This window comes from Atractosteus spatula, chromosome 5 (assembly GCF_055471065.1).
Source record: "Atractosteus spatula isolate fAtrSpa1 chromosome 5, fAtrSpa1.hap1, whole genome shotgun sequence".
Lineage (NCBI taxonomy): Eukaryota > Metazoa > Chordata > Actinopteri > Semionotiformes > Lepisosteidae > Atractosteus > Atractosteus spatula.
The window spans coordinates 56996542-57011832 of NC_142710.1; the positions used below are offsets into that span (position 1 = coordinate 56996542).

The 15291-nt window shown below is 39.4% G+C and overlaps 1 protein-coding gene across 1 annotated transcript in view; it reads right to left on the reverse strand.

Moving 5' to 3' along the window:
- rnf123 (ring finger protein 123) overlaps window positions 1-15291 on the reverse strand; it is a 126544-nt gene that overhangs the window by 18714 nt on the left and 92539 nt on the right. The window contains exons 36-37 of the mRNA XM_088917257.1: window positions 9509-9651; window positions 1927-2021 (exon numbers count right to left, since the gene is read on the reverse strand). Of these exons, the coding sequence (XP_088773383.1) occupies window positions 1927-2021; window positions 9509-9651 (238 nt within the window). The remainder of the gene's footprint in view (window positions 1-1926; window positions 2022-9508; window positions 9652-15291) is intronic.

Sequence of the window (15291 nt, forward strand, 5' to 3'; positions counted from 1 at the left end):
ATATTGCTGTGAGGTTCTCCAGGACAAGGAAAAAATCCACAAAAAGCATGTAATTAGAATAAGACACGTTTCTATTTGAAAAATAGAAACCTTAGAAAAGAATCTATAGTCCAAATGTTAATATAATATTAATGTTGATGCTACTGCTGCTACAGTACATTAACTGCTACTGTTGCTATTCCTAATACAATTTCTGCTACTAATCCATCTATCCATCCATTTTTTAACCAATTCTTCCAATTTTGGGTCACAGGGGAGCTGGAGTCTATCCTGGCAAGCAACAGGAGCAAGGTTGGAACACCCTGGACTGGATATCAGTTCCTCACAGGGTGCACACAGACACGCACACACTCAGACCAAGGCCAGTTTTCCCAGAAGCCAAGTGACCTTCCAGTATGTTTTTGGACTGGAGGAGAACATACAAACTCCAAACTACCAGATAGCAAGATAGATACCAGGTCTGCGATTGAACCAGGGCCCCAGCACTGTGAGACAGCAATGCTAACCGCTGCACCACCATGCCACCTAATCATAATGATTCCTTGTATTTATACAGCACTTTTCATCCCAAAGGATCCTTATCTGCTTTACAGAAATGAGGGGACCCATTGTAGCCATCACTGAAGTGCAGCTCCCACCCGTGTGACGCACAACAACCCTTCTGCTCCATCAGCCCTACTGCACATAAGAGCAGGTCAAGAACTGAGAAGCAACTTTACCACCTGAATTAAAAGGGAAGCTTACTGTATAAGCCTAGAGTGATACTGTATTTAACCAGCACGCTGGAGATAACATATCTTGTTGACAAGGTATATCCTTTTGTTTCTTATAATGGTACACAAACCTCTTGGGCAACTGAACCAAACATTTTAAAGTGCATGACAATAAAGTACTGGACGTCTAACTACACCACTGCTACATTCAAATACTCTTTTAAACTATAGCTGGGTATTTTTGTTTGTTGATAAAACAGCATATTTTTCTCTTTTCAGAAACAGATCCACATATAAGAAATTCAAACAAGAAGCCATTAAAAGACCCTGACTCTACTTTCTATCTATCTTTCTGACTGAATGTCTCAAGAACACCATTAATGCCACCATAAAATTGCAGGAAATGCAATCTGTAATCCCCTTTTCACTAGATGTTCTTTAATTTAGGATTATTAGCCATTACTCTAGTTGCAATTAAAACATGTAACAATCTATACTGACTTAAGCACTGTAATCAAAGGCATATTCTCAGTTCCCCAAACCCACATTCTCAACTCTGGTGTATTAAGAGTTCTTTCACCTGCATCCTGAAATATTCCAGTGATCTTTAACCAAATTATACTGCCATTATTCTTAAATATTTTGTGTCTCACATTCAAAAGGAGTCTGATATTACCGTACAATATTAAAGTATTTACAATTTTTTTCATGTAAAAAGGTGCTCCTGCAGCTGTGTTTTTGGATATATTCTTTGAAAAACAGAAAATAAAACACACTCAATATACTGCCATGTGTGAACCTAAATTAAGCACAAATGGTGCTCTTTGAGTGATGTTATATGGCAAAAGAAGGCATCTGCAGAAGATAATTAACATACTCTTAAATGCCCTAACTAGCACTAATGTACTGATCTCCTATCTTTCAGATAAGTTTCATTAGAGGGTCTACCAAGACAGCCTGAGGTATCGTATGGAAATGCATGTAAGTGAGGTCATTTTTGTACTTCAACTGTGAATTTCACTGGGTTCAATAATAGTGTCTGTTTATCAGCCCTCTCCTCACGACAATGGTCATTGTGTCTTTAGAATGTTCCACAGCCTCTTAGCCTCAATGGGTGTGTCTCTTTTGGTCACTGCTGGTCTGAACCTTCCTCTGAGCCTTCTCTACTGGTTGCAATGGCTGTGACTCCCCCCTGACCCCGGTCCCCACTCACTGCTGCGCTGGCTGCTGCCTGCTTGGACTCTTCTGTCAGAAAGGCCAGCATCTGTTCCACCTTCTGCTGTTCCTCCACGCTGATATAGTCTGTGTCTGTAACCAACCACCACAAAGAGACAGTCACTGTACAGCAATGCCACTTAATACATTATAACACACAGCACAGAGAGACCAAGTCCCTGAACAGTGAAATATACTGTAATGCTGCACATATGGTCATTCATTACATAGTAATACAGGTTTTCTGCAATGGACAGAAAAATCACAGAAAACTATAACTACTGGTAACAAGCCATGACAAATATGAAATAACAACAACAACACAGTCATTAATCACAGTTATCATTTGTATTTACAGCATCAAAGCAAAGATTCACTCACTTCTTAGTGATAGAGGGTGGCTCCAAATTGAGTGAACCACAAAACACATATAAAATACTCCAGTTAGTTATAATTACTCTGTGCTGTAACATTGCATGCAGTAAAATCCATAATGACAGAAGAAGAGAATAAGTCACAACATACTAATAACTTCAGCAATTATATATCGACAGAGAGCAAGGGGCTTGAGAGAGAAGGAAGTTATTCAATATACATTCTATTTCATGCTGCGGAGAGACAAAAGAAAAAGCAATTTGCCTATATGCTCGGCTCTAAGAGTGAGAGAGAAAGGAAACACTTCATAACGTTCAGTGTGGAAGACAAAGCTAGTGAGAGATTTCAATCAGACTGCACAGTGCACTCTATCTGAATGTGTAGGCAAAGATACAGACTTTGACGTTGAAGTAATATAATGCATAATTCATATAAATATACCTATTTTACATAAAATCCAAATCACAAGGCATAGAAAACCAAAACCTAATGGCTTCATAATTACTTAATTAAAATCAATATTGAACTGCCTGTCTTCATTAAGAGGCCACAATCCCCATGCATCGGAGAAAAAGTGCCCAGAGCTGTGATTATGAAATGTTCATATTCAATATTTGGGAGTGTTATAGTCAAAATAATAAACAACCCTAAGAACATACTCAAGACCAGTGTCCTCAACTTCTGTATTACCAGTTTGTATATGCTAGAGTATAAATCATTATAATTTTGCACTACTCATTTAGAAAACGTCAGATTGTGTCTGCAATGAACAAAAGAGAAGATTATGGATAATTTAACAGGATAGTTCCATGCTGTAAAGAAAAAAAAGAAAAACAGTTTATTAGACTGTGGAGCCTTGCTTAGGAGTGGGGTGGGGGAAGCTGGAATATGAGAACAAGCCCAATAAAAGACAGGATGTAGAAAGCAATAACCTCATCATTGAAGACTGGTGGAGAATTGGTCCTGGTTTGAGTGTATGCATGATAGTGTCTGTGTCTGCCTTAGGATAGACTGGCATCCTGTCCAGAGTGTATACTTCTCCTTGTGCCCGTTGCTTGCCGGGATAGGGTAGGTTTCAGCTCTCTCAGAACTGGACAATGATGTTCATGCTCATAATAATAATGATAATAATAAAAATAATAATAATAATACAAATTTTATAGATGTGTTGTAGCTCCATAAAGAGTAAGATGGCTAACCTGGTTATAACTGGCTAGTACATTACTATAGCTTTGTACTGAAATATTACTGATATGACAAATTGCAAGCCCTGTTTTGAGAGGCTTTAGAAAATGCTAGGACACCTACTGTATGTTGTCTTCAACCTCCTTATTTGCATACTTCCCCCAGATTAGTGTCTAATTGCGCTGTGAAAAATCTCTGTCTGAGAACATCCTTGGAACATCCAAAAAACTGTGATTAGACACAATCTGATGTCAATTCTCCTGTTCTGCTGGCCTTAAAAGTCATTTTTGTAGTGGCTCTATTATTGTGGCCTTAATACTGTACTGTATATAAAGACCTGTTGCATCAGCTGTTCATGTTGATTAATAGTAGAACTGACTATATTCTAGTGGACTGAAAGTAAACTAAAACAAAAAAAAGTTAGTGAAACTATAGAGAACTCATTAAAATTCAAACCCTTGGGCTACAAAGTTGCCATTTGGAATAGGACTCTTCGCAAAGAGTCAGAACAGTTAAACTGACTTAAACAGTGTGATTTCTTAGGTGATAACATTTGCGTTACTATTCCGTGCCACAGAGTGTTCACAGAGGCTCTGTTCAAAAGGGAAGATTCTCTCACCTCACATTATGAACTGAAATAAAAAAAAGCACAATCACATTTTTAGGCTGTCATTTAAAATCTAAAGATGTCTGAACACTACCTTCATATATACCAAGTTCCGTGCTGCTTTGAAGAAAGCTAAGAACTTCACAAGAAAGATCAACCAAAAGAATGTACTGTAAGCTTAGAGATGAGAAGATGCTATTTAACTCAATGTGTTCATCTAACCCTATTAAGAGCCATCCTGAAAGCCCCCAGCGACAGGACTCATGATGGAATCTGGCAATCCGTAACACTTTTGTGTATAGAAGAGCCTCCTGCCTTCACTCCTGCAAGCAGCTGCACTTCATTTTCAATTTGTGCATGTTAATCCCTTTCTGAGTCTCGGAAACCTCTCTTAGATCTTCTAAAACATCTCTGTTCCGTAAAAAAAACCCGTCTTCTTTAAATCTGTTTCTAAATGATATGCCCTTTCAGTTCTGATATCATTCTTGAGTCAGTGTGCAGTCTTTGATGTACTGAAGATGTACTCTCTTGTGCCACCTGGAGTGCAAGGTCCTACCAGTGTTACAACACTATGTAGGTCAAGGGCTGAAGGCAGCATAAATGGTTTCGGCACTACGGGGATATTGGGGTGTTGCACCCCAATAAAGCTCAGAGGGGGCTGAGAATATTCTGATTAGGTTCTATGAATTCAGAGCTTCCTGAAAACTGACAGAATGTGCCTTGATGCAAAGGACATTAACTCCTAAAAATTTCAAGGAGGACTTTTAAGACAATAACAGGGGAACACCTGAGAGACTATACCCTGTCTTTTGTGTGTAAAAGTCCTTTCTTTCCATCGAAAAATCTCACTAGTGCAGCTATTCTTTCATAATGTATCGCTACCTTGGCTGTGCTGTGTGCTACTCGCTCAGCCCAAGACAGGACTCTGAAAACACATAGGCTGTACTATCCTGTTTACTGCCAGTGCTGGATTTTCTTTCTCTGTCTATGTGACAGATTCAGGGAAAGAACATCTCACTGAGTTGAATCATTCTAAACATATTGGAAAAGACTATATTTTTTTTTCCCACCTAAACAAAACTTTGGCAAACTGGTGGAATGTATTTGTAATTAACATACAGTACAGGTAAGTGGAGAAAATTCCTCTTTTATCTGGTAGAAGAGAACTTGTTAGTTATTGTTTGTGAATACATGTTGATTTCCCAGGGCTTAAGTCCTTCATAACCATAGAGTGAGTCACCAAACCCTAATTTAGCAAGATTACTTAGCAACCAGAGTAACTGGAAATACCAGATTCTATATTTCAGGTTGATGGAGGTAACTGGAGACATCAAAACTTATTTTCTCTCTTATTTCCAGCGATCTAGACTGAGCAATGATTCCTGTGTCTTCATACATAGCTAGTTACAGGATACAACTCTAGTTACGATATCATAATACTTTATTCGCCGATTTTTCAGAAAATCATTTTGCATCCAAGCAGCTACTACTGTATATGTCTTGAACAAAGACTTACTGTACAAAAAAGTGACAAAAATGTTCCGTGGCAGACAACTGACATATTAAATAGGTGGTCCTCAACAAAAAAAGATGACTGGAGAAGGGAGTGTCACACAAATCCCTCATTAGCGTCCCAGCCTCTAACTCCTGTCAGGTGATGTATTTGAAAAAATAAGAAATGAAAAAATAAAGATGTAAACAATCTGATTTGCTTTTTCAAAGTGCATCCCAAAATGCCACTATTCCTGCCAAGGTTATTGTTTAGATAAAATGCGTGGAGATGCCTAACCTTGGTTCCCATTCCAAATACACAAATTGGCATTGGAATGTAGATTTAATAGACTGCTTGAAACAAATTTGCACCCTTTGATTAATGTTGTCAAGACAGCACCTGCCCCGCATTCACACAGCCTTGATGAGAACGCTCAGCAGGAGAGATAAACTGAACACATAAACACAATGACTCAGTGCCTCAACTTGGAAATGGATGAAACTCTATAATTCAATGTCATTTTCAAAGTTTTCTTTAAACAGCATAAAAGAACATGCAATCTAGCAATTCAATTAAATCAAATGGCAGGTTTGTTGACAGATTGCCAGCAAAGGAGACAAGGGAATCTGCTTTGTTACTATACACTATTCTAATTAAGCTGCTTGCTAACTTCCAAGTGTAACCTCAGGCTTCACATGCATAGGTAGGTGTCTATAAACAAGATCTGGAATGGTGATTCACCACTGACTCGACAGCTTGAGTTGAACAGTAGGAACTAAATGGCATCACGAGCATGACTGTGAGCCCATTCTGGGTAGACCTAAAGAAATTGGCAGAGTTGACCAAGGTCTCCAGTCTATATCAAGGCAGCTTCTTTTTTAATTCTTCAAGGACAAGAATGCATATGTCTCTGGATAGGCTACGAGACAATCAGGGGTGAGTTACAGAATCATCAGGCCAAGCACAAGATTCCATAAAATTTGCCACTATAGTATGCCACTTTCAGGGGTGAATTTTGAAGTTTTGTGGAATGTACGATTTCATGGGTCGGCCCCATTCCCAGCTATAAAATTCCAAGCAATAAGATGGTTCCACCTTAAAAAATATCAGTTTTTGCCTGGGGACAAAACATCTCCCACAGAACGTCTTCACTTTCCTGGGAGGCAGCTGAGGAACACCCTTCGAACTTCTTTTCTTCTGGCAGTGGTGGAAGTGTGGGGAGCAAACAGAAAGAAAACCTGGTTTCTTTAATTGTTGATCTCACCAGCAGCTGCCAGCTGAAACACTCATTTCACTTTCTCATGAATATCCCCCACCTTGGACACCTGGTATCTCCTAACAGCAAGTTCATGTTTGGAGTATAGATGGATTGCTCATCCCTACCCTGTTTGATATGAAACTGTATCTCTTCTATATGCACCCATCTCTGAAGCACAGGTCAGAATGAGGCACAAATATGCTACTGAATCGTTGGAACATCTGTTGAATGATTCCTGCCTCCGTTGAACCAGCACCAGGAACAAGGAGAGAAGAAATGAGTAGGAATAACAATAAGTAGGAAGAGACCATGTCCAAAAAGACTGGATCAGAGTGATCTAAGATGATTTGATGATGTTATGGCAGGGCATTTTCACTGGTGCTTAATGAGTTTTTAATGCAAACACACAAACAAGCCTTGAGTCGCTGGGATTCAATGCCATTCCTGCTGTGTGAATTATTCAGTAGCAGTTGGGCAAGTGAAATGCTGACAAGTGGTGTGATTGCTCAGGATTACTGGTGTGAAGCATTTTCTGTTCAGTTACTGCATGTTGGGCTCTCTGTGCCCATGTTGTGTAACTGACACAAGAGCATAAGAGAAATACCTTTGCAAAAAATATGAGACTTTGGTACAAAGTCATTGATTTTTGATCAGACTCTGGAGGAGTGGAATTAACTCATTTTTAAAAAAGTCAAATTATTTCTACACAGAACATGTTTTGTGTATTTTTTTAAAAATATATATAAAAACTAAGTAACAAATACATAAAAATTGAAAATCTACTGTGCAAGATTTTCAGCTAAGCACGGCCTGTACATTTGTTATAAAGTGAGACATTCCTAACAAGTAAGAGCCTTGATTTAGCTGTATTTTTCTTAAGCATAAATTAAAACTCAAATTGAAAAATATAATCATACGGTACCTTGCCAAAAGCTGGATTTCTAAACACATTTTCACAACTAACTTCAGAGAACACTCCTGAATCTTTTTATATCAATCAATATTTTAATTTTATATAATCAATCAACATGTTTTCTTGTTTCAAACAGCTTTCACCTGTTGCAAACACAGGTACATGCCTAGAGATGTCTAAGATTGCATCTGAGGCAGGATTTATTAGTTAGGACAAGATGCTCTCCTTGTCCTCAACCTGGAAATGGATGGAACTCTATAATTCAATGAGTCTGTATGTGTACAGTATGTGTCTGCTGGGTTTCTAGGTCTCCTAAAAGTAGCAGCACCTGAAGTGCAGGAAGGAGCTGTTAAATCTATCAATTTAAACAAGCAATTACTTGATTTAGCTTCCTAAGAGCTGATGAGGACTGAAATCTGCAGACACACCTGTCAGCCATGACTAGGACTGAATGTTGCTCTGGAAAATGAGCTCTGTTTGTAAAGTTTCAGTAACCCCCGATAAAGAAAAGGTGACTTTCAATGATGCAATTAAGTGCAAAATTGTTAGCTTTATAATATCATATTAAAATGTCAATTGCAAAAACTTGTGCCTAAAGTGGATTCACATTTGAGCATTGTAACTGCAGTCTAAATGATCAGAAACGAAGTCTGGTCACATACTGTGATTTCTGAATGGTGCTTCAATGACAATAAATCAAGTTAACGAGTTTGAGAATTATAAAAAGGCAACAAAGCCACTTTTTAGAATGATGATCTACCAGTTCACCTACTGAAAGTTTAAAAGGAATTACATATTTTTAAACAGCAGGAGAGCAGAGTCTAATTCAGGACACACTGTTACACACCCAATCCCCCTATGGAGGCCAGCAAGAGCAGGGATGGAGAAATAGGTTCAGAGTGAGCTCCAGCAGTCATCACAGGATTGGTTTTCCATTATCCAAAATCAGAGTTGGCAAAATAAGGCTAGGATGTGAAACGGCTCCTACTTTTGTTATGCTTCTCATCCTCATTCCTTCACATGTCATTTTCTTCACACTCCAGACAAGGCTGCAGTTTCAAAATGACTGTTACTCAGCCTTTCAGTGTGGGACTAAACTGTGCTGCCTCTTTCACTCATGAAGGTCTAATACTTTGCATTTCACTGAGGGGATACGCTCGTCAGTCCTAGACAATTTTACAGTGCAATCACAACAAAGAGTCACCTGTTGCTAGGTGCAGGAGAAACGCACACAATGACTGCAGTATTGAAAAGGGAAAGAAAAACAAACCAATCTATCACCCATGTACAGTAGGTACACAACAAGTGAAAGTAAATGACCTGAAGGGCTATTTCATAATTAACACATCATATAATAGCTGTTTGCTGTTATGGACAGTTATAGTCAATCTAGAATATATCACTTAAAGATTAAGTCTAAATAGGAGAGAGATAGTAAATGACTAATAAAGTAGGATGCAGTAATCTATGTAACCACAGTGTGTTTGTTGTATTTACTCACTAAGAAACATACCAACTGCGGTAAAGTATCAGATGCTGTACAAAAAATTTCTATGAATGTGAGCAACTGTGTGTTTATCAAATGAATACTTCAGTATAGGGTGAGAAAGAAGAGAGGAAGAGAGAAAGGAACAGAGAGAGGACTGGAGTGAGAATATAGGTTAGACAGTGGTGAGTTATAGAGAGAATATTCTAGAAAGGAGGAGAGGACAGAGTGGGGTTCTGAGAGAGAGGTGACCAGGGTACCCACAGGCGTGCAGGGAGAAGTGCTTGCGGTCACCAGGAGGAAGGGGTGCCCCAGCACAGGGTGGCTCTTTGTCTCCCAGGAGGTGCTGAATGGAGTGCAGCTGGAAACACGGGTCAGACAGCAGCACCGCTCCAGCTCTGGACACCCTGAAACACACATGTCCACAAATTGTCAATCCGGGAGCAGTTTCTCCCGTAACAAAAACACAGCCTTATTAACATCCAGGCTGAGAGTGTAAGTATTAACAGCTCTAACCAGATAAGTCACTACGTACAAACCTACTTTCCACCTCAGTCACTGCACCCTTTAATAATAATAACTTTTATTTATAAAGCGCATACAGGTTTTTACAGATGTAGGACAATCAGATGTAGACCTTGGTAAAAAGGAAAGTTTTAAGTTTGGATTTCAAGACTCATGTAGAGTCTGAGGAAGGTCATTCCATAACACTGGAGCAGCGACAGAAAAGGCATTGTCACCTAAAGTCCATGCCATTTTCCTCATTTCCTAGGATATACTACAAAAAACTATAGAACAGCACAAAACCCAATGCAAATCCCTTTCAAATTAAAATGTCCACTTCCCAACACACATACATTTTGTGTTATTGGAACACTTACTATTTGATATAATCAGCAGATCTTGCAGGAATATCATCATCACGTCCCACATAGTGCACAAGGAAATCCTACCTAATACTATAGTGATAGTCTGCTTTCTGAACTACTTGGATGTTCACTGTAATGTGGTTTTTTATATGTACTGGACAGCAACAATGGTCTCACCAAAGACACTCACAAAGCACATTCACTTTTTCCGGGATCCTTTGGGATGAAGAGCACTATAAACATTTAAGCGATGATAATTATGATGTATTAAGACGTTTCATTGTTAAGCACCAGTCTCAGCAATTCCCCTCACCAAGGAAACTGATAGCTGAGCCCAGGCAGCGAAAATAAAGGAGCCTGTCATCACTTCACTGCTGGGGTTAGTCATGCCTGACTGATGTCTTTGTAAATGGATGGAAGGAGTTAAACTGTGTGCAAGGGTTGTTTAATAAATGCTCCTGGCACCTAGGATCAATCCTGGGGGAATAGTATTATTACAGCCTCTGAAGTGCAACTGGCTGTTTCCACTTTAAAATGAGGAATGGCAATGTATGCAACATCAGCATTGGTACTGATGTAGAGTAAAGCAAAATAAAGTAAAGACTGATGCACTGATTACAGGCCCTTGCCAGAGTATTACAGCAATATCTTCATTTCATTCCACAATTTCTGTGCATCCAAAGGAGAATACAACAACCTAAACTGTTCCAGCTGCAGATCAGACTGACAGATCACTCGATATTGTTTGTCTTTTCATTTTATGCCCAACCATTTAGAAATCGCCAATTGTTTTTATCTGCTCCCTCTCGTTGTCTTACTGTATGTCACAGGGGAGCCAAGACACACAGAAACCATTGACATCTCCAAACTGCACTGGTACCAAATCATATAAAACAAGTAAAAGAAACAAAATTGACAATCGGAATCATTTATTGTCTTAATAAGTAACAATGCAATCTAGAATGTTACAACTTGTTCAAAGAGTATACTTGATCTATAAAACTGCTGCAGCAGCTGTGGCTTTTGAATTCCCTCCTATCTTCAGGCTTGGAGCTTTTTGAAGCCGTCTCCTTCTGCATCAAACAACCTCACGACAACTGAGATAAGCTGTGAGGGGAGCTTGTGTTCACCTTGGATGCGCGTGAAAAACAAATTGTCGTGTTATCCTGACGAGATAAAAATGTAAAAAAAAAAAGAAATACATCGGCAGCAAAGCAAGCAAGCACACTCTTGAGAGCAGGGACTTAAAAGTGAGCGAGAAAGAAAGCTCAAGCTCTCACCTGGACAAAGAAGTCAGTGGGGAAGGCTGGGAGTTAGGCCCTCCTATAGGAGTCAGGGGGTGTCACTATGACTCAAGAAGAGAGAGAGGAGACTGACAAGGCTGGCTCTATGGCAGTGGAAAATTAACAAGTTGTCAGGAGCACCACCGGCTCCCATTTATTAAAAGGTGCCTCTGCAACAAGTCTGCTCTCAGACTTGGGCACTCACCCGAAACGGTCAGCCACTCTGTTTTGTAAAAAAAGGAAAGAAAAAGGCACATTTATCAGAGTGGGGGGAGACGCACTGACACATTTAGTGAGGGGGAAGCCGGGGATGAGGACTGGGATTGCAATCACAGCCTGTCTCCACACTCCCTCAGAGGAAGAGGACTGGTAAGGCCTGATGTACCAGATCATTTGGAATGATTTATTTTACCTTGAAAACTGCTTTTAAATTCAGCAGCTCTTTGGGATCCAATTTTATAGTAGAAAGGAGGAGAGGTATTTTACACTTTATATTTGGCTTGCAACATACAGTAAGCCTTTATAACCTGGAATATATCACGTCAGAACTGAGACTCATTGCTATGAGTGCTACTCATTGGTATGAACCAATGATCTATTGATGATTAAATGGCAGATTGCTTTCATATATACTTGTGGAAGCGTGCTTCAATGCTAGTAAATGTATATTTCCCATAAAATGTTACTTTCAGGTCTCATGGTAATAACATGAAAAAGCTTACAAAGAGGCTATTTAGCCTATCTTGCTTGTTTGGTTACAGGTAGAGTAATGAAGAATACTGTAAAGCCTTTTTGTTAATTTTTGTCAATCCATCCAATTCTGGAATTGCCAGAGCTGTCTTTTTCATGTCTTGGGTCACAACTAGGAGTCCTACAGCCTCACACAGGAGAGAATGAGCAACTGTAGGCAGCCTCCTCTGATTTAAATTCCAGAATCCCAGTCACTCTGCTCCAACTGTGACAAGACAAAAGTTTGAACCTGCAACATCTCGGTCACAGAGCTCCTTTGCTGGTTGAACCACTATGAGCATGTATCTCAAGAGACACACTCTTCAACTTCAACAATTCAGCTGGAGCTCATATAATTCCCCCACCAAACACACTACCTGAAGTTCTAAACTCAAAAGATTTAGTTCCCTTAATGTGTCTATGACATTCTCTTCACTATTTGTCTGGTTGCTCTCCTTTGCATTTTCTCTAGAGGTTGGATGCATCTTGTAAGCCAATCAGGAAAAATTAACTGTACTATACCTGTTAGACTTTAAAAATAACTTTAAAGTTATTTAACTATAAACTATTTAGTTCTTTCAGTTGCTTAAATAGCATTCTGTTATTACATTTTTCTCAATATGTGCAACATACAGTACGTAACATTTTTGTCTTCAAATAAAGTACTTGTATTACGGTATCTAATCTCCTCAAGAATAATGAGATTGCAGGTTTTAAACCTTTGCCAGCAACGATTCAAGTGGCTCCCTCTTTCTCTTCAGATGCAAGTATGAGAATTAAAGCTTTATAGATAAATCCATTCAATTAAAGTGTGGGGTCAGATGGGGCACACTTTTGTGCTTAAAGTAGCAACTTAATCCATTTAGCTCTGAGAACGTACATTTAATGTATTCTTGTCCAACACTACAGAAGCAAAAACAAAAAATATTGCCACAATACCACCTTATAAAGTGTCTGAGGTAACCCAGAGAAGGCATGATCCCCTAATAAAATTAGCAAAAATTAAAAAATTAGATGCATACTTGGCATCTAAAAAAACAATCACGTGACAAAAGAAACTTGCCAAAGAGAAAAGATGTTTCAAAATGAGAGAGATGGTCAGGCTGTTTGATACAAGAAGCATCAAATCATAAGAGGATCAGAATCAAATGCACTCACTGCATTTGATTCCTACTGCAAAAGCGCAAAGAAAAAAAGAGCAATGGCTTAGTCCAGATGAATCAAAAGTACCATGTTTGGATGAGACTAAATCAGAATCGAGAATAACAGCTTGTGTTGTCTGAGAACGGCCTTGAACAGCTGAGTGTGGGAGAGCCTGACAAGCCTCTTTAACACCAGCGACAGGAAACTGTGGGACCAAAGAACGGAGGGCCGTTCTACAGCGTCTGTTCACCCCCACGCAGCTCAAACATCCAATCTCTCTTCAACCCTGGTGTCACAGGTTTCCGATGAATTTGGTGCACATTAAAGCGCAACATAAGGTCTGAATTTCACAAAGGTTAGAGGAGATTCAGACTGATCTAGGAGCCGAGAGAGGGAGCTTTTCATTTGAGGAGAGGAAAAAAAGCAACAATTTGCACCTTGCTTCAGATGTCAAAGAAAAGTTGAGTTACTTCATTTCAGTTTGGTTGTAGGGTCATTGCCAGGTTTAAGATCATCATTTACTGCTTTGGAACTGGGTCTAAAGAACTGTAAATGACTGTGGTCCCATATGGGTGTCTAGACCATAACATTATAAACCCTTCTCCTTTGTTGTCAATTGCCATTATAAATAGGGACTGTGGGACCGTTTATGATGCAGTGATCCCTCAGTAAAGAGGATGAGCTCATCGGCCATTTTACCTTCGCAGACATCTAGAGCAGGGATGAGATAGTGGGGTGAGTCATCAGTGAAAGCGCAATTTACCTGCTTAAAAGTACTTTAGCTTTGTCATACTTTCCTGATGTTCAGGTTCGAGAAAAGGCTCCGGTAGAACAGTAGTGCTTTCACTCTCTTCTTCCCCTCAGGCAATCAGTATCCTTTAAGTAAGTGTGTGAAAGATAGGCCCCTTGCAGGCAGCAATGGATCAATTGGATAAGGATCTTTGGTGTTGAAGGAGACAAGGTATGGATTGGCATACAGTATATGAGTTTGGGAAATCAGGACAGAGAGAAATGTGTTCTATTGCTCTGGTTAAGTTCATCCTTTACATTAAAATTAGTCCACTTAACTGTTAGGGTGGATCACCTGTCTAGTCTGATGATGTGACACTGCCCTTAAACAGAAGATGTTAATATCTATTTGATGCAGAAGACTGTTACATGTACTTCTCATAAGTAGTGTTACGTCTTTGTGGCATAGATTTCTGCTCACTGGGAATTGATTTTCTTGTTCTTGCATGTCATATCCTGGCATTTTGATGATGATTTTTTCCAGCTCGGCAACTGCTTTTAGAGACAGCAATCCCCTTGCTTATCTGTGTTGAAAAGTGAACAAGTCACAACTGCAACTCCTGCCCCTATCTGATTCTGTGTAACAATACTCAACAACTTGTGCCTTTATTCCATGATTAAGTCTCATGTCCCCCAGAGGGACATCCAATTAGATTTAAGAATAACTAGTACACTGAAAATTGATCTTCCCGTGTAAGAGACTTTCACATTTTGCGTGTTTTTGTCTGTGTGTAGCCTGTGATGGACTGGCGTCCCATCCAGGGTGTATCCTGCCTTGCGCCTACTGTCTGACAGGACAGGCTCTGGCTCCCTTTCAACCTTGTATTGCATAAAGCAGTTAGAAAATGAATGGATGGAGTATGACTTTGAATGGATGGAGTATGACTTTAAAATCTGGTAGTTTGATTATATGACAGCGAATGCATTTCTTTTTTCCAGTCCTTCAGGAAAAGTAATCTAAAACAGTTGCACTCTGGAAGGAGTGAATGGTCCGAGGACACAGAAAGTATCTTTGGGGTGTACAATTAAGTAGCAAAAGAATTACATATGCTGAAGCGTAGCAGAAACAGCATGCAAAATCAAGTAAAAATAACTGTGCACCCCTACAGTGTAAACAACTGCAAAATAGCAGTCCCTCAAACCTGCTTGTTGGAAGCACATGGCAATTTTCTTCAATTTTATAGGCCAACTACAGAGAGGATAAAATGCGTTTCTTTGTCCCCATACTCTGCTG